The 24,041-nt window shown below is 45.2% G+C and overlaps 1 protein-coding gene across 3 annotated transcripts in view; it reads right to left on the reverse strand.

The window, feature by feature from the left end:
• Positions 1-24,041, reverse strand: part of ZNF592 (zinc finger protein 592) — a 46,919-nt gene that overhangs the window by 5,987 nt on the left and 16,891 nt on the right. For 2 of the 3 annotated variants that reach the window (XM_075714273.1, XM_075714274.1), the window contains exons 4-8: positions 13,038-13,216; positions 8,454-8,630; positions 7,497-7,656; positions 2,604-2,882; positions 1,079-1,191 (exon numbers count right to left, since the gene is read on the reverse strand). In XM_075714273.1, the coding sequence (XP_075570388.1) occupies positions 1,079-1,191; positions 2,604-2,882; positions 7,497-7,656; positions 8,454-8,630; positions 13,038-13,216 (908 nt within the window). Of the gene's footprint in view, positions 1-896; positions 975-1,078; positions 1,192-2,603; positions 2,883-7,496; positions 7,657-8,453; positions 8,631-13,037; positions 13,217-24,041 lie in introns of those variants that run through there. The other variant, XM_075714275.1, reaches the window with a different exon arrangement.

Genomic DNA, 24,041 nt, shown 5'->3' on the forward strand with positions numbered 1-24,041 from the left:
CCAGAGGTTCCAAGTCAGAGCACAGTTACAAGAAATGGAAAGTTTAGAAGTCCTGGCTGAAAAATGCATCAGGAATGTATTCCTATCGGGCCCCAGTGGTGATGCCAATACTTTATCCATTTACTAAAAGCTATTGTGGCTCACTAGGCAGTCCAAAGAAATAAAGTACATGAGGGATGTATTCTTCAAGACAGCCTTTTAGTAACTTAAGTGCAATAGAGTGACAGCACACTCTTCAGAGACACTTGCATTAAACAAAAATTTTAGTTTTAAAAAAAAAAAAAATCCCTCAACCTACATCACTGCAAACTTCCCTTCCAACACAAATGTGCTTTAATTCTGTTTCAGAAGGATGTCTCAGAATGAGACAGGAAGCAAGTCTGCACGGTCGCTTGGTGTATGATTTCATCTGCAACAGTAGATGAGAACACAGCAGTTGTAGAGGCAGTTTAGTAAGCACTGGGCTTTGTCCTGAACTGAGACTGTATGCACAGTTAAAATACATTCACCAGCAATTATTTTCATTCACTGCTGATTTACATAGCTCATCTGAAGTCTCCAAATCCATTTTCCAACTTTGAGATGCGTCTTCCCAAGCAAATCCAGCAGGCTTAATTCTCCTTTGCCCAGCAGCTTGTGCAGTCAGTTCTGCCTTTGGAAAGTGGTGGCAAGATCTAGTGCCCTGGTTCATTAAGATTTTACACACCTTTTGTACCATTTTTTAATGGGGAAGGCATAAGAGTGATGCATGACTACACTAACCATGTTGCAGAGAAAGACTGGCCCAATATTTTATTGGCTGTTCCACAAGGGTGCACAATATAATTCTCATTTTGCACCTGCAGATCTCAAATCAAACCTTACCCTAAGTTTCCAAAGGGCATTGTGCAGTCAAAAGCAAGGACTTATTTTAGCCACCAAGTCTCTCATGTTTAACATGTTCTTCTTCTCACTCCCCCTCAGTAACTTATAGCCTGGAGTAGATAGGAGCAGACATGATCTATTACAAAGGGCTTCCAAACTTGAAAGATTAGCCTGTTGTTGAAAACAAATTTGAAAAGTGGCGTTCAGTACGTACCAGCAAGTATAAACTTTCTTTGCTGTGTCGTGATTATTGCGGATGTGTCTACGCAGACTGTTGGAGGCATTAAATGAGCGTTCACACTGTCGACAGGGATATCTCTTCATAGACTAGCAAAAGAACAGAAACATCTTTTAATAACAGGGAGATGGAAAGCATTGACTGGATTCTAACATTCCCATGCCCTTCATCTGGACCCTACCTCTCAGGTGCAAAAAATCCCTCTTCCACTGATGAAGATCACTGAGATTTTGGAGTCCCACTTATACTCAGCCCAACAGTTGGCTAATACCAGCATTGGTCTTATAAAAATCAGGACTAGTTAACGTACATGCTTGATTTTTTTTTTTTTAATAGGAATTGCATTAGCTGCTTCTCCTGTGGGCTCATTTCACTACAAGACCCTCTGCAGGACTAATTCAGTGGAAGGTCCCTTCTGCCCCAGAAGAAGGCAGGACCCCAGTGTGAAGTACAAATCCACTTAACCTTCTCTCTCCTCATAATTCAGCACAATAAAAGGGCAAGATGTTAAAGAACATCACATAGTCCCACTTGTTATCCATTTATCACATCCACATCCCCCTACACAACTCTGCCCTGTAACTAGCCTCCTCCTTTTCCTACAGTCCTTCGTATAACCTGCATGCATTCCATTTAAGATCTTCTTAGACAAGTTTAATGAATACATATATGTATTGAACTTAAATATTTGGCAAATTTCCTACTTCTATAGAATTCAAATTGGAAAATCCAGCATTCTCACCCTGCCCCCATCTTCTCTTGATACTTATCAAATGGACAATCCAGCACTCCCCAAGTCAAGCTAGAAGGAATCAAAGACGATGATCCAGATTTCCACAGCCTCTGCTCAGGGGACTCGAGAAGGATGACTTAGTATATCAAACAAGAAGCTCTGATGCCAAAGTACTAAGAAATCTGGCTGCACACAACATCTTGGCCTATGTTCTGCCAGCAAGCAAGTATTAGCTTGACAGAAGTAGGTCAAGGCAACACAAGGCTTGAGCTGGATGAAACCAACAAAATTGAGATTTACAGTTCTTATAATGACAGCTCTGTGCACTGTCATGAGTCTGTTACTCTTCCCCACTTAGATGTAGTGGTATCTACCAAACAATACAACATAATTTGGAGGAACTGTATGTCCTTCTGTAACTTTGAGTGTAGATAGTTTAGCTCAGGTTGTTGAACCAGCAACTGGAGAAGACATGACTTTCCATCCACTTACCCAGATGAACCGAAGAGGAAGCCTGACATTAGATGCAGTGGAAGAAGGAACAATAAAGAGGATGAGGTATGCAGGTTGTAGAGTATATGATCAAGGACGGAAAGTGTGCTTACAACAGGCTACATGATTTTTTTTTTGTTCTGGCCCTGAGCTTACTCCTCAGTGAGCTGGCAATCAGATTCTTGGTTTCTTTTTGTCCCAGATATTAACGATTATCAGACTCTTTTGCTAAAAATATCTTGTTACCTAGTTGAAGTGTTTCATCTGAGTCCTTACCCTTCCATGACTTCTCTTCATGTGGGACACATAGGTTTCCCGATCGGGGATCCACTGTGAACATTCCTTGCAAGTCCAACCAGTTCTTCTCAGTCTGGACTTGGATTCAGGATTGTAACCTTCCACCCTCGTGTTCTTCCTCATCAGAGGGGAGTGGGAAGTCCCATTGGCTACTGACAGCTCCTTTGGTGGGGTATGAACCTGGTTCTTTGAAGCCTTCTCAGACTTCTGTCGAAAGTTTGAGAGCTCTTCAGGATTTTGGGGGACTCCATGAACACCCTGGATAACAATAATAATGAAATCACACATAACATTTATATGCAATTCATATTGCACACCTTTATTTATAAATAAATAATATTTATTATTTAAATAATTTCAGCTCCCACCCCCCCAAAACAGTATGTTGATGTCTTGCTCCTGCATATCTTCCCATTTCCCCTTGAAGCCAGCTCTAGTGCTTTCCCCAGCAAGAGATTTTCCCAAAAAACACAAAGCTTCTATTTATGTTTCCTGCGTGACACCAGCAGCTCCTTGGTGCTGCCTGTTTAACATTTTGGATGAGCTTTGAGAACTCTGGTTAAACAGGGAAGATGTAATGGAAGAGAAATGCTAATTGTCATTATTTCAAGAGCCTAAGCAATAAAAACACATTGCTTTGGTAAGCTCTGAATGAAATGTTTGCTGTTATCTTGGGGGCTCCAAAGCTGCTTCATCTTTGCTCAAGGGACGGGAAGAGACAATCTCTCACTTTCTCCAACCCTACTTTCCTCAATTCCACAATGCCTATTGCTATTTACATTTTCATGGTTCAAAACTTTGCTCTTGACAAATAAAACCAGAAACCAGCCTTTTAAGGAATATGTCTCCAGGCTCTTTGGTTGTTCAACAGGCCAAAATCCAAAGTCCCCCCCAAAAGTTATTTTAACAAAAAAAATTGCACATAAGGAAAATAATCCAGAAATGAAGAGCTGTGGGAAAGCAAAAGCAAGTAAAATAGCAACATACCAAAGAAACCTCAAGAAACTCCCCTAAGAACAACAACAGTTCATCCACACAAAAGGATAATTTAGAGGTTTAATTGTGCACAGTAATAAATAACGGGTAAAGTTTCAACACACGAAGGCCCCAGGCCTTTGGAAGCCTTTCTGTGGGTTAGACACCAAACAAACTTCAAAACACAAGGTCTCATCTGAGACACCTGTGTGCTTTGCACCTGATCCAGCTGATGTCTGCAGAAGCTCTTTCATGCAATGGCAGGGCAATGACAGCTGTGCTCCACAGCATTGCCAGCTATTTAGGGTAACACAAACACTTCACCTTTCTCCCCATCTGGAAATCTCAAGAGTGTTTGATAAGCAAAGAGTACATTAGTACCCATTACTCCATTCCTCCTGTTATTACACCACTGGAGGGAAAGAAAAAAGGAGCACAGAAAAATGAATTGACTTCTCTGCAGAATGAATAACAGGGACTAGCCTTCTAACTCCTACTCTTACACTTTTAACAAAGGAAAGCCAGGAAAGATAAGAAGGCACATGGTTTCCTTATTTTGCTTGGAGAAGCAAATTAGACAGCACCTCCTATAAACTCTATATTGCATAAAGAAGCAGGATCTGATAGGAGAAGAAATGGATTCCTGCAATTACTACCCTGCCACAGCCAAAAAGCCTTCTTCAATTACCATCTCAAAGACCTGTTGATGGCAAATACAGCCTCATGGTTAAAAGACAAAAGTTTTGTAGTGGAGATGTCAGGGTGCTGGTGCACAAATTGCTGCAGGCAGGTCTCTGGGGGTGGGATTTGCAAATGAGCTGCAGCAAGTTGTGTACCTCAACTCAAGTCTGTCTTTTAGCATTAGGATTGAATGCCTCTTTGAAGGTCCAAGCCTTGATCTCAACTCTATTTTCCTAGCTATAATACAGGAAGATTAGCAATCATCAACTTCACAGGAGAGCTTCAAATTTTAATTCATTACTGCATGTAAAGCATTTCCAGATTTGCAAGTTAAAGGCATGGGGGAGAGAGCAAAGAAGTAGTTTTGAATGGTTTTTGCTTTTAGGAGTGAGCTAACGAATCTTCTTGGTTTTTAAGTGTAAGTATAAACAAAATACAGTCACTGATCAAAAAAAAAAAAGATGTCACATTTTTCCTAATCAAAGGCAAATAAGACTTTGAAAGCTCTTTCTTGAGAATGCCATCAAGAAATCATCTGAGAGAATTTCCACAGCAATGTTGTTAGACACTGTACATAGAAACATACTAAGACAAAATAGAAATGCGGCGCTCACACATTCATAGAATCATAGAATCATTTAGGTTGGAAAAGACCTTTAAGATCATCCAGTCCAACCATTACCCTACACTACCAAGTCTACTCTAAGCCAGTCAAGGGTACACTAGACTAAACCATGTCCCCAAGTGCCACATCTACCCGTTTTTTGAACACTTCCAGGGATGGGGACTCCACCACCTCTCTGGGCAGCCTGTTCCAATTCTTGACCACCCTTTCCATAAAGAAATTTTTCCTAATTTCCAACCTAAACCTCCCCTGGCGCAGCTTAAGCCCATTTCCTCTCGTCCTATCACTAACTACTTGGGAGAAGAGACCAACACCCACCTCACTACAACCTCCTTTCAGGTAGTTGTAGAGAGCGCTAAGGTCTCCCCTCAGCCTCCTCTTCTCCAGACTAAACAACCCCAGTTCCCTCAGCCGCTCCTCATAAGGCCTCTGCTCCAGACCCTTCACCAGCCTTGTTGCCCTTCTCTGAACTCGCTCCAGCACCTCAATGTCTTTCTTGTAGTGACGGGCCCAAAACTGGACACAGTATTCCAGTTGTGGCCTCACCAGCGCCGAGTACAGGGGGACAATCACCTCCCTGCTCCTGCTGGCCACACTATTCCTGATACAAGCCAGGATGCTGTTGGCCGCCTTGGCCACCTGGGCACACTGCTGGCTCATGTTCAGGCGGCTGTCTACCAACACCCCCAGGTCCTTTTCGGCCAGGCAGCTTTCCAGCCACTCTTCCCCAAGCCTGTAGCGCTGCATGGGGTGGTTGTGCCCGAAGTGCAGGACCTGGCACTTGGCCTTGTTAAGCCTCATCCAGTTGGCCTCAGCCCATCGGTCCAGCCTGTCCAGGTCCCTCTGCAGGGCCATCCTACCCTCGAGCAGATCAACACTCCCACCCAGTTTGGTGTCGTCTGCAAACTTACTGAGGGCGCACTCAATCCCCTCATCCAGATCATCGATAAAGATATTAAACAAGACTGGCCCCAAAACAGAGCCCTGGGGAACACCACTCGAGACTGGCTGCCAACTGCACTTAACTCCATTCACCACTACTCTCTGGGCTCGGCCACCCAGCCAGTTTTTTACCCAGCAAAGACTACACCCATCCAAGCCATGAGCTGCCAGCTTCCCAAGGAGAATATTGTGGGAGACAGTGTCAAAAGCTTTGCTAAAGTCCAGGTAAATGACGTCCACAGCCTTTCCATCATCTACCAGGCGGGTCACTAGGTCATAAAAGGAGATCAGGCTGGTCAAGCAGGACCTGCCTTTCATGAACCCATGCTAGCTGGGCCTGATCCCCTGGTTGACCCGCACTTGCCTGTTGAGTTCACTCAAGATGAACCTCTCCATAAACTTTCCCGGCACCGAGGTCAGGCTGACAGGCCTGTAGTTCCCTGGGTCCTCCTTCTGGCCCTTCTTGTAGATGGGCGTCATGTTGGCAAGCCTCCAGTCATCAGGGACCTCCCCTGTTAACCAGGACTGCTGACAGATGATGGAAAGTGGCTTGGTGAGCTCCTCTGCCAGCTCCCTCAGTACTCTCAGGTGGATCCCATCTGGCCCCATAGACTTGTGAGTACCAGGTGGCATAGCAGGTCTTTAACTGCTTCCTCCTGGACTATGAGGGCTCCATTCTGGTCCCCATCCCTATCCTCTAGCTCAGGGGCCTGAGTACCCTGGGGATGACCGGTCTGGCTGTTAAACACAGAGACAAAGAAGGTGTTAAGTACCTCAGCCATTCATGGGATAATAGATCTGCAAGCCCTCACATGCATCCTGCTAGAAATCACCACCAAATGGACAACAACCTGCTTTTCATATGTATAAAGGAGTGATGAATGATAGTGAGATTATTGCAGTACTTATTGCAATATGAGCCATTACTGAGGGAGGGCAGATTTGAAGCACTCTTTGGACCACCATGTCCACCAAATTTTGGGGTTACACACAACTATCCATTTCAGACCATCTTCTGGAGCAGCCTGCGTAGTGCCAGCATGAACACACACAAGGCAGGGGTCCCACCTCCCAAAGGCTGGTACCTCCAGGGCAATCACTTCTGCCTCTGGCACTCCCCTCTTGCAATCTGGTGTGGTTCTGCAGGCAAGTGGAGCAGCCAGGGAAGTGGGGCTTTAAACGCCATGCAACATCTCTCTGAGGCAGCTGCAAGGGGGCCAAAGCTCTCTAGATGAGCACCCAAAAGGGAGATTCCGCTTTCATTACATAACTTGAGTAACCCTGTGGGCAGAGAATACATCTCCCTGTTTTCCAACCAAAGGTAAAGCTCCCACCCTGGTTTAATCACTTCTTTGGGTTTAATATAGAACAGTTAAAAATCAAAAAGATTCACCTGTAGAAAACAAGCCTTTGTCATGAGGTTAAATTACATATAGATGAGAGTAATTGCCTGCATTATTACCAACTAACACAAAATGCTCCACTGATGTTTCCAAATAATACTGTGAAAGATCGTAGTCTATTTTTCCACTGATATATTCCTCAAGAATATTCCACTTCTTCAACCAATTTCCTCACACAGTTGATGTAAACTCTCTGTGAACTCAAAAAATAGGACCTTGTATCAGTAAGTGGTGGTGGTTACCTACCTTAACATGCTGCATTAACTGCTGTTTCTGCATATACACCAGCTGACACTGTGGGCACTTAAACACCCCCACTAACAACTTGTTGGTGTTCTGCTGGAAGTGCTCTTGGAGCAGCTTCTTCTTGTTAAAGACCGTCTCACAAGAGCATTTGTAGATCACCCTGGAACATTTAAAAAAAGTAAACTCAGTCTCTCTTCATTAGTTATCTCAAGAAGACTGTAGAAAAAGTTATCTCAGCAACTTCAGAAAGGGATGGGCTTCTGAGGAGGGCTCTGCTCTTGATGCATTATCAACACACACCCACGTGGACAACTGAACCATTAACTCAACTGGGAAGATCAACAAAATGCCTCAGGCACATACCACGGCTTTCTAAAAATAAGTTTACTTCTATGCATATGCATAACTACCTATGTGTGTGTTGGATCTGTTGATGGGAGCAAACTCAAAGTACACTACCTAGCTACACATTACTTTCAATCCCACCCTTCCACAGTTCCTCCCTTAAAGCACACATTTTCAGCAGTAGCTCAAGACTTGGAGGAGAAAGCTACAGAGTGGAAAAAACAGGATGTTTCTCTCTAGTGATTTTTGGGGGCAACACTGCATGGCATAACCCTCCTCTTCCTTTCGAGTGCCAGATGCAGCAGTTACCCTGGAGACATCTACCAAGAGGTCCCACTCTGGGTCCTGCTGGACAAAGAGGTGACAATTAAGATCCTTTTACGGATATTCAGCTCTTCCCTGCCCAAACTTCTCTCCTCCTACCAAAGGAGACTGTGTTCATACCAAGGATAGCATGCTGTGGCTAGGAATGGATCCCCACAGGCAGACAAAGTGGCAGCTCTTCTTCTCATATGAGGACAGAAACCAGAAATACAAAAAAATTCAGAGGAAAAGGAGGAATCCTGGAGCTACACAGCAAAGAAGAAGAAGAGATAAGACCAAAATGCTTACTGAGTAGTCTTGTGAGGCTCTGCTGGGTGCTGGCTGGTCATGTGAGCCGTGGTGCTGTCAGCCGACTTGAAGGCCATCGGGCAAAAAGAACATTTGTGGAAGACTTCGCAGTGTTTCTCATGGATGTGCACTTTCAGCATAGCGAGGGTCATGAAGACAACTCCACAATGGATGCACCTGGGGGACACACAAAGAAAGAGCTGAGTTACAGCCACAGTGCTGCTTCCAATACACACGCAAAGATGGAGGCAAGCACCAGGCTATAGTGGGTCCTCATTTAGTCTCTTCAACAGCAACATGAAAGAGTCAAGGAGGAATACGATACAGGAATTCACAAGCTGGACAGATCTCACAACTAGATGTTAGCGACAAGCAAACAACACCTATATAAGAAGCCTTCAGAGACTAAAACAACCCAGAAAGAATAAAGGAAGATGTGGTTCAGCAAAATGCCAGCCCTGTATCTGTGAAAGACAATTCCACCACTGGTAGAAGCGAAGAGTAAGTAAGTGAAGAGTAAGTAAAGTAAGAGTATCTGGTAAGATCTCCAGGTAGCAATAAGCAGCATAAATATCAGTTAGTCCCCAGTACAAAATAAACAGAGAAAGAATATTCAGCTAGGAAATCTTCAGTAACCCTGTACAATTGCTTCTCATACTCCACTAAGCACTAGAAAATAATGACAGCAACAGCAAAGATACTGAAAACAGCAACAGAAACACCCCAGGAACTGATTAAGCTCATTAAAATCATTAAGACACAGGTGTTGCCTGGGAATTGCTTGTCTGGGAGTTGGGGGGATGCTCTGGGAGGAGAGAGGAAGAAGCAGAGGCTGCATGTGGAGCCAAAGGATGCTCTTCAGCATCTGAAAACACAGACCCAGGGCCAGGATGAGAGCCAGGGTCACCCCACCAGTCCCAGCCTGCCTCTCCTCCCAGTGCACTCCTGTGACAGGCCTTGCCTGATACTCCCCCAGTTTGGCAACAACGGGCAGCCATACTATATTTAGCTTTAATATTCCTCCCAAGCACCCACCCACCTGCTGTGCTCTGAGAGAAGCCACACACCAACACTACAAGGGCACATGAGGATGCAGACACCTGCCCTCACCTGCCTCGGCCACACCAGCTGCAGAGTTTACCATCCCCACAGGAGCACCTACACTGACCTGTGACCAGAACAGCCTCCTCTAAGAAGATTCAATCATAATAACTAACGGTAGATCTCTGCTTAAGCCAGCGCTGCATGTATGGACCATTACAGCAGAGGAGCTCAGCCGGGCAATCCAGAAGGCCAATGCTTGTGCTAGTAGGATGCAAGAGACATATAAGGGCTTCCTCTGGTGAGCCTGGAGTTAAGTTGCCTTATAAATATTTTTCTCCTTTGTTCTGAGGTCTGTCATTTGCCAGCGGCAGTATTAGGGTTTCTGCATTCAGCAGCGCTGCAGCACGGATGCTGCCATTGCAGATGGACCCCAGCTATTGAGCAACTGGAAGAGCTCCAAGCCTGTATCAAAACCAAACAAACTGCTAGATTATTCTTCCCTCTGAACAAGCCTCCCAACAGCATTTAGGAAACAAGCCCATGCTTTGAAGTTACACTTCAAAAGATCATTAGGCAGAAGCCAGCCCAAAGTAGCCAAACCCTCACCCCCAAAAATATGCATAGAAATGTCATTTTCTTACATTTAGAGAGGGAAGTGGTGACAAAAGCTGGTGTCATCTTTGGGGAAGAATGAAAACATTCTGCTCAGGTAGCTCTACCTTCAAGCCTGATCCTCATTCACATGAGATGGGGAGAGAGACTTCTAGTATAGTAGCACCAGGAACTGTGTTATTATGGAAGAATAAATGCTAATCCTGACAGTAAGGTCTGGCTGGTACATCCAGGAATATCCGACAAGCTTCTTCCAAAAACACTCCGTGAACTAACAAGAGGCGGTTATGTATTAACACTCAGTTTTGGTAAGTACTTCATTTAGAATTAGGGATGAAATAAGTACTAACTCAGGGTCAAATGATCACAAGTTAATTTAATTTACAGTAAATGGACATTTAAATAACAGCCACTTTGTAATCAAGAATCCCAGTACCAGAAGGATGAAGTTTGATAAAGTAAACTAATTAGCAGAACAAAGTGGATGGAGGATGTCAGAGGCTTGCCATGTAATTTCTGCAAATTGCAAATTCTGCTATCATCTCCCCAGCGTGGAGGAATAATTTGCAAGAGAAGACTCCTGGATAGCCTCAGGACAAGGAGGGGTGGCATAAAAGTCCTGGAAAGCATCCTGCGAGAGAAGATAAAGCTATGAGATGTTTGTTGTCTTAACCCTCTGAACATTTCCTATGCTGTCACCTTGCAGCCCCTCAACTCTCCAGATGGCACCAAGCAGGAAAACGAGTCCCACATCAGTGGAGACAGCTGGAAGGTGCTTGGAAAAGGTGGGGAGGTGACACTTGGAGCCAAGTGGAAAGGAGCATTTAGGACAGGCTTGTGATTTAAATTTTTAACTGCAGAAGACAGACCCTTCTCATTTTCAGTGTAATCACCAGCCATGACTAAAACCCAAATAAAACAATCTTACTCCAAACTTAATTGAATGCATTGGGGTATTAGCGGAAAAGGAGACAGAATAAGGACTGATCACAAAACCAAAACCCAACTTCTGCATCAGAAATTCAAGAAAAACAGGGATATAGTGAGAAGCAGCAAAAGTCAAACTGATCCTGGGAAGGATTTAAAAGAACTCCTTGGCTTTTCAGCTCTGCAAGTAACAGAAGTGGAAGAAAAGATGTAAAGTTGCTACATGACTACAGGGCAGATGCCACAGATTATCTAGATGTGGTTATGCAACTAAAATTTATTTCTTCCATTTTCAACAATGCAAATAACATCAGCCCCACAGCAGAGACAGGCAGAATAACAAGGATGGTACAGCCAGAAGATCACCTGTCTGGTGGACACAGTTTTCACAGATGAGCTTGAGCAGATGCAAATTAGAGGAGAGGTTAAAGAAATTTATCTTCTAGAGAAGCTGGGTAAAGCTAAAAAATGCATAAGTATCACTCTTGAGCTCTGTTTTGGTTTAGATTTTCATTAATGTCCCTGGCACAGAAAGCAGATATTTGTTAATGACATCTGTAGATGGATGTAAGCTCTCATTGCTGACAAGGATTAAGGCATCATAAAGGTATTACTGTAATACATCTGGAATGAATAATGTTTTTAAAAAATGCCAGGTCATACACTTAGGAGTCAGGACCATGCTCTGCTGTACACTGCGTGCCCATCAGTTGGAAATAGAGGAGAAAGGACTTGCACTGAATCACTGCTAAAAGACTGAGCTTCCTATATAATGCAGCTCAGGCCAGCATAACCCTGTGACACATTACTGATCAAGGCATCAGTGGGGATGCTGCACAAGCAGCTCAGTGCGATGAAGCTCTGCCTGCATTTGGGATTCTCAGGTGCCAGTGAAGTCCAAAGAACTGCACCAAACCCATGGCTAGTTTTCTGACATCTACTGCATTCCCATTTTTCCATCTCAGGGAAAACATTTTTTTCCAGCTTTCCTTTTTCTCTCAGATTAACTCATTTTCAAACAGCCTGAGTATCACAGCCATTTAATTTGCAATGAAATTAATTCTTTGTTGTGGGCTGTGCCTGCTCAAATCACATCACCATAAAAAAACCTTATCTGTATATAATTAAATTCAGAATCAGTTTGTTATGTATCTCTTGTCTTCACGGTTGAAAGAAAAAGCCCTTGAAAACCTAAGTGAGATTGCAGAGCAAGCCACACAGTGGAGGCTTCCCGAATTTGCAGACATCTTAAAAGAACAGCTCCAAGAGCAGAAATTGCCCTATTCATTTTAAATTTCAAAGTATTTAATGGCAATCAGAGAAAACCCAGAACTGTCAGGAATCTTAAAAGGTCACCTAGTCTCACCTCCCAAGCAAATCATCTGCATCTTAAGAGCTGTGCTGCAGCTGAGGTGATCTAAACATGCCAAGGAGGACAGGCTTGTAGGGAAAAGTAATGCATTTTATTAAGGCAATCAATTTGGTTGGAGAAAAGACAACACACACACACACACATACACCACCACATCGAGAACCTTGGGAGCCTTCCTCCATCTGTCTCAGTTCATGAGAAGTGTTTGGAGTGTTCTAAGGGCATACAAGAAAATAATCTATGCCCTTCTTGTGAAGACACACATCCCTCAGTCCATTATAACTGACATAAATATAAGTTCAAACCTCAAAGAGATTTAGAGAATTAAGAACTGCAATCTTTTTGCTGTAAATATCAATCCTGAGATGCCCATCTGCAACTTGAAGTCAACACAAGCATCTTTCAGCTTAAAGCTGCCTCAAAATCCTTTCTGCTCTCAGAAACCTCCTCTTAAATCCATTTAGTAATTCCCCATTTCAAATGTGTTTTGTCATGCAGAAAACCACGCCAGGCCTGGGCTACATCCTCTTTCGTTTCTGCTGTAAGGAGGACACATTTCCAAAGATCTAAATCCAAGTTTCCCATTCCCTCTCGCTGTCTCAGCACAGACCCTCTGGAGCCACACAAACCTGAATCCAACTTTGCGGGAGTAATGCAGGCAGTTCTCCTTGACGTGAGTTTGGAAATAGGCGGAGCGGCAGACAGCTCCACACTCTGGGCAGCAGTATGGAGACTTGTGAGCATGGATCCTCTGATGAGCACAGTAACTGCACTGGTTGGGAAGCATCATCTGGCACACTTGACACGTCTGATGAAAGAAAGATTACATTTGTTAGTTATTCTCTATTTGCTTCCCCCCACCCCCAAATTCACCCTAGAAAACTTTCACATTTAGAGGAAGCTCCAGCACATTCCTCTAGTATTAGCATTAACTCTAAGAAGCTCTTCAGCTAGCCTCCTTATCATCTTTTTCCACAACAACCCTAACAACTTCCACAATTAGCCATTCCTGATGACGGTATCCATTCTTAAACCATGTCCTCTGTGGTTTATTTCCTTTTTTTCCCCTAAAAAAGGAAAACAAAATCTTTCACCTCTTAGCTCTGAAGATGTTCTGCTTGGTCACTGCTTTCATTTCAGCATTAAGGCACTTGAGAGGGAAAGCACTTTTCTCAGCAAGCCCCCACCCCGCACCAAAATCACCCCAAAAAAGCAGGAAAACTCCATTATACCCTGACTCAAAACCCTTACTGCTTGTGGTGGGTTGACACCGGCTGGATGCCAAGTGGCCACCAAAGCCACTCTATCACTCCCTTTCTCAACTGGACAGGGGAGAGAAAATATAATGAAAAAGCTCATGGGTCGAGATAAGGACAGGGAGATCACACCAATTACTGTCACAGGCAAAACAGACTCGACCTGGGGAAAATTAGTTTAATTTATTGCCAATCTAAACTGAGTAGGGTAAAGAGAAATAAAACCAAATCTTAAAACACCTTCCCCCCACCCCTCCCTTCTTCCCGGGCTCAACTTCACTCCCCATTTTTCTCTACCTCCTCCCCCTGCGCGGTGCAGGGGGACGGGGAGTGGGGGTTGCGGTCAGTTCATCACGTCGTCTCTGCCACTCCTTTCTCCTCAGGGGGAGGACTCCTCACACTCTTCCCCTGCTCCAGCGTGGGGTCCCTCCCACGGGAGACAGTCCTCCATGAATTTCTCCAACATGGGTCCTTCCCACAGGCTACAGTTCTTCATGAACTGCTCCAGCGTGAGTCCCTTCCACGGGGTGCAGTCCTTCAGGAACAGACTGCTCCAGCATGGGTCCCCCACAGGGTCACAAGTCCTGTAAGCAAACCTGCTCCAGTCTGGGCTCCTCTCTCTCCATGGGTCCTGCCAGGAGCCTGGTCCAGTGAGAGCTTCCTACAGGGTCACAGCCTCCTTTGGGCGCATCCACCTGCTCCGGCGTGGGGTCCTCCATGGGCTGCAAGTGGATATCTGCTCCACCACAGATCTCCATGGGCTGCAGGGAGACAGCCTGCCTCACCATGGTCTTCACCACGGGCTGCAGGGGAATGTCTCCTCCGGTGCCTGGAGCACCTCCTCCCCCTCCTTCTTCACTGACCTTGGTGTGTGCATAGTTGTTCCTCTCACATATTCTCACTCCTCACTCCAGCTGCAGTTTGTGTCCCCATGTGGTTTGGGTTTTTTTTCCCTTCTTAAATATGTTATCACAGAGGCACTACCACTGTCGCTGATTTGCTCAGCCTTGGCCCGCGGTGGGTCCGTCTTGGAGCCGGTTGGCATTGGCTCTACTGGACACAGGGGAAGCTTCTAGCAGCTTCTCACAGAAACCAACCCTGTAGCCCCCCTGCTACCAAAACCTTGCTACACAAACCCAATACACTGCTGAATGCAGTGCAGTCCTGACATGCAGCAGCGTTCCCCACCAAACCCACAGTTGTGTCTCCTGCAAAATTGCTTTGGACCAGATGAAATCTGAACTTTCAAAGACCACAAACCACATGTGCTATGATACTTTTATAGAAACTTCTTGATAACTAATAATTACTAACTTGATAACACCACACTTACTAGCAATACAGCTTTGCAGAAGCAGCATCATTTACTTGACATGTAAAGTTTTTTTATGTGGATGCATCATCCCAGTTTCAATAGCTGTCAAACCTCTGCTCCCTTTCACAGGTGTCTCAACTCTTCTGTATTCCTTCAAAGCCCAGGAGCAGCTACTCATCCTCTGTAGGATGCACATTACTTGATGCCTAAGCAGGAGTAGAGCTGGAGTAGATACCAGCCCTCCAGCCTTGAGCACTCTAGAAGCTCAAACTCTCTTCTGTCATTAATAAACCCATGCAAAAATACTCCTCTGCTCCTAACTCTAGCTTAAGAATGAACTACAGCGAGCAGCTAATTATGGATTATTAAATCAGGTAATTTTAATACACCATTTTCTTCTGCTACGGTTAAAGAAGGTTATGGGGCTCATTTACATCAGAGATGGCGAGAAGTTGTACCAGAACGTATGTCTACATCGTCAGACAAAGCTTTTAATGTAGCATTTGCCCACACAGATGGACCAAACAAAGTCCTGCAGACTTCACTGCTGGCAACCAGGGTAGAAACCCAGGACAGAAGCCCCCAAATCTGACAAAAAAATAAAATAAAATTAAGGGCCAACTCCATTTTCTATATTATTGCTATTTCATGCGGTATCTCTGTGATACTCCACTATATAACATCCATCAGGGAACTGTCAAAAACACTGCAGGTAATAGAAAACATCATTTATAATAAAATGCAAAGCTATGACAAACCTGAAGGGGGGGGGGGGGGAATAAAAAATTAGGCTCTCAAAGGAGGAAACTGCAGAAATTGCCAAACACATCAAAAGCCTTGGACACATGATCTGAGACATGCTGCAACTTAAGTTTAGAGAAGAAAAGGTTTCCCCAGGAAAGAGAGAAATAGGTGGAAGAAACCATATTGTAGGGCCCCCATGCATGCACCCAAATGCAATTCAAATAAACTCCAGAGTATTTCAGCCCTTCTCCAAATGCTGGAGAAGCCCCTTAATTTCGGCAAAGAAAAACAGAGCTACTGAGCCATGAAATATAAATGGGAATGGGAAAACGGGAAATAGAAAAGCCCCTAGGAGCTCTCTGCGAGGAGCTGAGCAGGACCTTAAATTCTCCAAAACGCTCTCAAATCTCCAAATAAGAACTACAAGAAGTTAATGTTCAGGGCAGTTTTATTGTGTTTTATGGCATTTTTTTCTAACCTGGTTTTGATTTGCAATGGGAAATTTAACTTCTTGGCATTATTAAAACAGGACTCCTCTAGCTTTGATCCTGACTAGCATTTAAGGCAGACTCAGCACAACCACAAGTTGAAAGCACCTTTGCCCTTGTAGCTTAGCGAGAAACATTTTCTCTCCAGATCCTGCCTTGTCAAAGCCAATTTAGTTTCGATTTTAAGTCTGCAGAGAGACAGTTTGGGGCGCACCTCATCTTCCCCAGCATGCCATACCCACTGCCCCCAAAGGCACCCTGGCAATCAGCACATGTTAAAAACCCGAATTTTCACTGCTGTGTGTGCTTGTGCTGGATCCAAAATATGCCAAAATCGCCCGATATTTTAATGGGCTCCATGCCTAGGCACTGTTACCTGTGAATGTGCAGGCTATGGCAGAGGAGCAGGGAGCTCCCATCACCTCCCTTGTTACATGAAAGGCTCAGCAGGGACCAAAATTATGACAACGTAGGGCAGAAAGTTTGGGGGACAGCTAGCAAGAGACATCAAAACTAGTGGTTATCTTCTTCAGGCTCTACAAGAGCAGGAAGCCTGCCAGAGAGTGCGTACACACAATATGGGAATACAAGGCAAGACTTGACAAGGATAAGGCTAAATGAATTTATTGAATCTGCAGATGCTGGGGAAGAAGCTGGAAGGATTCCTACGCTGACACCATGCTCTGCAAGGGAGGGCACAAAAAAACCAGCCCAAGTCTCCGAGTTCAGATCATTTCATGGAAGAGACAAGAAGTTAGGGAGTAAACAGACAAAATGAAGAGAGATGAGTCACAAGGATAAATCAGCAAGAATAAGGAAAACTGTCATCTTTAACCAGCATTACTTCTGTACTTGGGAAAAGTCAACGCAGCTTCTCCCTTCCGGCTTCACAAACCCATCCGAGCTCTCCAGAGGAGTCAACAACCATGTGGGTAAGGAAGATCTGACCCACAGACGGGTCAGGCTACCTGGATTTCCAAAATGGTTTTGCAACACCCTTCACTAAAGGATTTTAAGGAAACTAAGCTGCCATGGCATAAGAGAGGAAGGTTTTTGCATGGAAAAATAAGTGGAAGACAAGGAATAAACAGTCGGTTCTTTGATGGAGAAAGGTCCTCAGGAAGTTCTGCTGGGATTTGGGCTCTTCAAAATACTCTCGAAGTATCTGGGAAAGGGAAACAAGCAGCAAAACTGCAAAGGTTGATGATCGTAACCCAGTAACTCAGCAGGTTACAGATAAGGGCTGGCCACAAAGAACTGCAAAAAGACCACACAGGTCTGAGTGACTGGGTAATAAAACAGCAAATTATATTTTTCTATTGAATCAACCACGGAAGCTGAAAAAGGTTCAGTGGAGGGAAAAAATTATAATTGGCATCTTTATGCTCATGCTCATCCTTTTCTTAACAGCTGCAGAAGACGCACGGCCAGCAATCCTGCCCAGGGGCACTGCAGGAGGGTCTGCTAGTCCATTTTATGCCAGGAGCTGCTACATTTGTCAGGAGTAAACAGGCAGCCGCATTTGGGCTCCCCTACTGAAGGCTTCATCTTGGAGATGGAATGGCTTTTTCTTTTGCAACTCTTCTGCTTTGTATGAGAAATTTTAACTTGGTTCCAGATGTCACATTGTTATCTCTCTCCTAGTTTTCCATGACTCTTCAAAGACGTCTGGCAGCGATTTGAGACATTCATTAATCAGTTATTTCTACAGCATGTTACCAGGATATGATTTTGAGTTGTGTAATCTCTGTGTTTTTCATATACTCCCATAACCTACACTTTAATCAAGAGTTATTTATTACAAGTTTTTTTTAATTCCGGTTTGCCTGCCACATTCCATTTGGGCTTTTCTTCCAGAAGTCACATTCACACATGCACAAAAATGCTCAGAAGCTCAGACATTTCAGAATACTTGATTTTATTCCCATTTTTACTTATTAGCTTCTTCAGAAGGGGAAAAAAAAAATACTCACTGACATAGAGTGAAGGTTGAAAAAACATACCACTCCAAAAAAGTTCGTTTATTAAACCTTTGGCCACAGAGGTGTTTGCAAATCAGGAAATTTATAGTTAATGCAGAGTTTTACTCTGGAAAGTGCCTGCGTAGAGGCAGCACCATTAACCTTCTGTTTCATTGAAAGGATTGACTACATAACTCGGCATCAGATTTGATCCATTCATGAGCGTGTTTTCTTCTAACGGCCGGCAGTGCAAAGCACCCTGGATCAGAAGGTCGGAGCAAGCTCCCATCTTCTCACACACCGGTGCCACCACAAAATTCCTGCAGCCAATTTTCTTGCTCAGATAAAGCCTGTGTGCAGTGAGGGCACAATCCCCATTAATACACCCCGAAAGATGAACTTTCTTTGATGAACAAAACTCTTCGCTTTCACTTACTCCTGATGTGCAAGCGGAAACGGAACCAACTTCATTACAAGCAAAGAAACTTTACATTGATTTTAGAGTCTCTTTGCTGTTACACTGTTAAGTGACATTGATGAAACTCATGCCTATTTAAGAGATGCCCGCGAACTACAAGGACCCTCCTTGACATGATCGTCATATAGCTTCAGCTGAAAACACAGGGCTACACCGACTCTATTGCATGGGATCAGGGCTATGAAAGAGGAAAAGATTCATAAGGCTAACAATCTCTAAATTAAAAAAAAAATTACTAAGGACTCAGAATGAAACAGTTAGAGGGGAACAGAAATTATATTTTCAAAATGCGAATGTTTCAAAGAGCGCTTGTCCTTTACTCATTCAAACCAAAAATCCCCCACCAGCGATGCCCCAAAGCCACAGTTCTTCCCAAACCCAGCCTTTTGCGAGCTTTAGTTTTTCTACTTTAGGTAAAGCTGCAGGGGCAGCTGATACTTCTACAGCCGAGGGATCATAGGCAGTCAGAGATTTAGCAGGATGCTTCTGCTATAAAAAAAGATTAGTGGTAAATTACTACTTAAAGTTAACCTTTAGCTTCCCATTAGCTTTCACTTATCGCCTCACTGGGATAAATGTCAGCAACCTGCATCCCTTGGCATAGATACTCCACTGTGTAGCGGCATGATGTGCCGACCTCCATCTCTGCAACTCTGCGCTCCTCTTCCCCACCTCCCAGTGGTACAACTGTTTGCTGGGCCACACTACAGTCACGATCCAGATGCTTGGAGGATTATTTTTGACTTGGTTTATTTCAACCATTCAGGTTACAACACTGCTACGCAAAACTTTACCAATGTGAGGAGAAGTGTCCAGCAGAGAATTTATTTTGCTGTCACTGTGATAACCAAACTATACTCCTCCCCAGGCTCTCCTTAAATGAATAGGCCTCATTGCATTTAGCATGTTCAATTTATAGATGAAAAAACCCTACAACAGAAACTCAAGATTATCAGTTTGAAGAAAAACCTAGAACCCGATACCCTAAAACCAGTGTATTCAAGTTTCAGTGATAGAACATGTGTCAAGTCCAGTCCTAATATAGACGTTTTATCCTAATTAACTCCTACACACTCCTACATTGCCATACCCAGGCACAGCAAAGATTTTTATTTCCTTGGTTATAGTTGCCTATTTTAAGGTGTCAGCCTAAGGAGCCAACGTCACTGAGGGAGTCTGCTTGGACTTCAGTCTAAAGTACATGACAACAAGATGCCCTTCAATTCAAAACTTCTCCCATCCATCCTCTCTTCTGCTACCTCCAGCTTACTCCCCCCTCTCCACCTCACGTCTGTTCATCCTCAGCCTCATCACTGCATTCCACCTCCTCCTGTCAACCTTTTTCATTCTCATTTGTATACCTGCACCTCACTCACTGCCTAACACTCCCAAACCTATCATCCTCCTCAGACCTTCACCAAGACCAACTCCTACATACACACACATCTAAATCATCCCAAGACACCAGGGTGCTTAAGACTTAATAAAATAAGGCTTTCAACTAACATCTTACTCCCTGAAAGTTAAGGCTGTTCAATAACCACAAAATACATTTTTGTGTATGTAGAAAAATCCCTGGTTAAAGCATCAGTATAGACCTAGAAACTTGACAGTTTTAGGAAATAAAGTGGAATTGCAATAGAAAAAAACACTAGCATCACAGATCTTGGAAAATGTTGCATCATATAAGCTTAATTCTTAATTTCCTTAGTCCGTAGCTCTTTTCTCTTTATGATCTCAGCTGTAATTTCAAGAATTTCAGTTTCCACATCTTTTCTTCTGACCCACTGTATTGGGTTTATGTGGCAAGGTTTTGGTAGTGGGGAGCTGCAGGGGTGGCCTCTGTGAGAAGACACCAGAAGCTGCCCCCATGTTGGACAGAACCAGCTCCAGTCAGCTCCAAGATGGACCTGTCGCTGGCCAAAGTTGAGTCCATCAGCAATGCTGGTAGCGCCCCCATCATAACGTATTTAAGAAAGGGTAAAAACTGCTGTGCAGCAGCTGGGAGAGCAGAGTGGGAATATGTGAGAGAAACAGCCCTACAGACACCAAGGTCGATGAAGAAGGAGGGGGAGGAGGTGGTCCAGGTGCCAGAGCAGACATTCACCTGCAGCCCATGGTGAAGACCTGCATCCCCCTGCAGCCCACAGAGGTCCATGGTGGAGCAGATATCCACCCTGCAGCCTGTGGAGGACCCCATGCCAGAGGATGTGCCCTGAAGGAAGCTGCAGCTCATGGAGAACCCACACTGGAGCAGGCTCCTGGCAGGAGCTGCAGCCCATGGAGAGGAGCCCACACTGGAGCAGGTCTTCTGGCAGGACTTGTGACCCCGTGGATACCCATGCCGGAGCAGTCCATTCCATGGAAAGGACCCACATTGGAGAAGTTTGTGGAGGACTCTCTCCCGTGGGAGGGACCCCACACTGGGGCAGGGCAAGAGAGTGAGGAGAAAGGAGTGGCAGAAACGTGTGATGAACTGACCACAACCCTCATTCCCCGTTCCTCTGTGCTGCTGGTGGGGAGGAGGTCAAGAGCTGGGAGTGAAGTTGAGCCTGGGAACAAGGGAGGGGTGGGGGAAGGTGGTTTTCGTTTTGTTTTTACTTCTCACTATCCTGCTTTGCTACAATTAATTCACAATAAATTAATTTCCCCAAGTCAAGTCTGTTTTGCCCATGATGGTAATTGGTAAGTGTTCTCTCTGTCCTTACCTCAACCTACAAGCTTTTTGTCATATTTTCTCCTCTGGGCCTATTGAGAAGTGGGAAGTGATAGAGAGGCTGGGTGGGCTCCGGGTGGCCAACCAAGGTCAACCCACCCACACCCACTCTGCCTCTTACATCGTGACTTGAAATCTGAACTCCCAGTTGCTAAAATGATCACTTACTGGATTACACAAAGTTTTCACATCCCCACTTTCAAGTCACCAGTAGCAGTCCTAAGGCTACACAGCACATGTCCCCTCTCCTTTCTTATGATAGCAACATTAAAGCCCTCTGCTCTTCCCTCCGCCCTGCAGGGCTGATTTCTGCCCATCCGTCAGTGGTGATGCCCATCTCGCAGCCTCTCAATTCTGCTTCTTCCTCCTCCTCTTGCACTTCTTTGTGCCTTGCATCCCATCAAAGACAGTACCACAGCTGTTCATATACGATTTTTGCTATGATCTTCACCAATCACTTTGCTTTTTCACTGATTCTCTTCCTACTTGACCATTTTATTTGCTAATCCCAACTCAAAGATTTCAGCTCTCACTCCAGAAGGAAGATATACAGTAAACCCCTCCAATCCCTCCTTCCAACAGCCTCTGTCAGGCCCCGTCACTACCAGTGGCTTCTTGCTTCCTAGGATTTCATGACTGGTTTATGCCAAACTAATGAGTGCCTGCCACCCAAGGGGCAGTCACAGAATCAGAGAATGGTTGAGATTGGAAGGGACCTCTGGAGGTCATCTGGTCCAACCTCTCTGCTCAAGTACGGCCACCTAGAGCCAGTTGCCTAGGAACATGTCCAGACGGCTTTTGAATACCTCCAAGGATCGAGACTCCACAACCTATCTGGGCAACCTGTGCCAAGTGCTTGGTCACCATCACAGTCAAAAAGTGTTTCCTTATGTTCACAGGGAACCTTTTGCATTTCAGTTTGTGCCCATTGCCTCTGGTCCTGGCACTGCGCGCCACTGAAAACAGCCTGGCTCCATCCTCTTTGCACCCACCCTTCAGCTATTTACACACATTGATGAGATCCCCCGAGCCTTCTCTTCTCCAGGATGAACAGCCCCAGGTCTCTCAGCCTCTTTTCATATATAGAATCATAGAATCGTTTAGGTTGGAAAAGACCTTTAAGATCATCCAGGCCAACCATTAACCTAACACTACCAAGTCCACCACTAAACCAATTAAGGGTATAGTAGCAATTTCATGTTTCCTGGCTTGGTGGCTGGATTATTTATAATGAAAGTAAAAAGCTAGGAATCATTAATGTTGGAAAGGACCTCTAAGATCATCAGTCCAACCATCAACCCAGCACCACCATGCCCACTAAACCATGTCCCCAAGTGCCACATCTACCCGTTTTTTGAACACTTCCAGGGATGGTGACTCCACCACCTCTCTGGGCAGCCTGTTCCAATGCTTGACTACTCTTTGCGTGAAGAAATTCTTCCTAATATCCAATCTAAATCTCCCCAATGCAGCTTGAGCCCATTTCCTCTCATCCTATCGCTAACTACATGGGAGAAGAGACCAACACCCACCTCACAACAGCCTCCTTTCAGGTAGTTGTAGAGAGCAATAAGGTCTCCCCTCAGCCTCCTCTTCTCTAAGCTAAACAACCCCAGTTCCCTCAGCCGCTCCTCATAAGGCCTGTGCTCCAGACCCTTCACCAGCCTTGTTGCCCTTCTCTGAACACGCTCCAGCACCTCAATGACTTTCTTGTAGTGACGGGCCCAAAACTGGACACAGTATTCCAGGTGCGGCCTCACCAGCGCTGAGTACAGGGGGACAATCACCTCCCTGCTCCTGCTGGCCACACTATTCCTGATAGAAGCCAGGATGCTGTTGGCCGCCTTGGCCACCTGGGCACACTGCTGGCTCATGTTCAGGCGGCTGTCTACCAACACCCCCAGGTCCTTTTCGGCCAGGCAGCTTTCCAGCCACTCTTCCCCAAGCCTGTAGCGTTGCATGGGGTTGTTGTGCCCGAAGTGCAGGACCTGGCACTTGGCCTTGTTAAACCTCATCCAGTTGGCCTCGGCCCATTGGTTCAGCCTGTCCAGGTCCCTCTGCAGGGCCATCCTACCCTCCAGCACATCGACACTCCCACCCAGTTTGGTGTCGTCTGCAAACTTACTGAGGGCGCACTCAATCCCCTCATCCAGATCACTGATAAAGATATTAAACAAGACTGGCCCAAAAACAGAGCCCTGGGGAACACCACTCGAGACCGGCTGCCGACTGCACTTAACTCCATTCACCACTACTCTCTGGGCTCGGCCACCCAACCAGTTTTTTACCCAGCGAAGAGTAAGCCCATCCAAGCCATGAGCTGCCAGTGGTCCATATGAGGTGGTCCAGCCCCTTCATCACCTTGGTGGCCCTTTGCTGGACTCTCTCCAGTATGTCCATGTCTCTTGTCCTGGGGAGCCCAGCACTGGACACAGCTCCCCAGCTGTGGCCTTACCAGTGCTGAGAAGAGGGGAAGGACCACCTCCCCTGATCCACTGGCAACACTCCTAATGCAGCCAGGACACCATTTGCCTGCTTTGCAGCAAGACCACACTGCTGGCTTATAGTCAACTGGGTGTCCACCAGGACCCCCAGGGGCTTTTCTGCAACCCTGCTTCCCAGCATGGTGGCCCCCAGCATATATCGCTGCATGGAGTTGTTCCTCCCCAGGGGCA

Source organism: Pelecanus crispus, chromosome 7, assembly GCF_030463565.1.
Source record: "Pelecanus crispus isolate bPelCri1 chromosome 7, bPelCri1.pri, whole genome shotgun sequence".
NCBI classification, from domain to species: domain Eukaryota; kingdom Metazoa; phylum Chordata; class Aves; order Pelecaniformes; family Pelecanidae; genus Pelecanus; species Pelecanus crispus.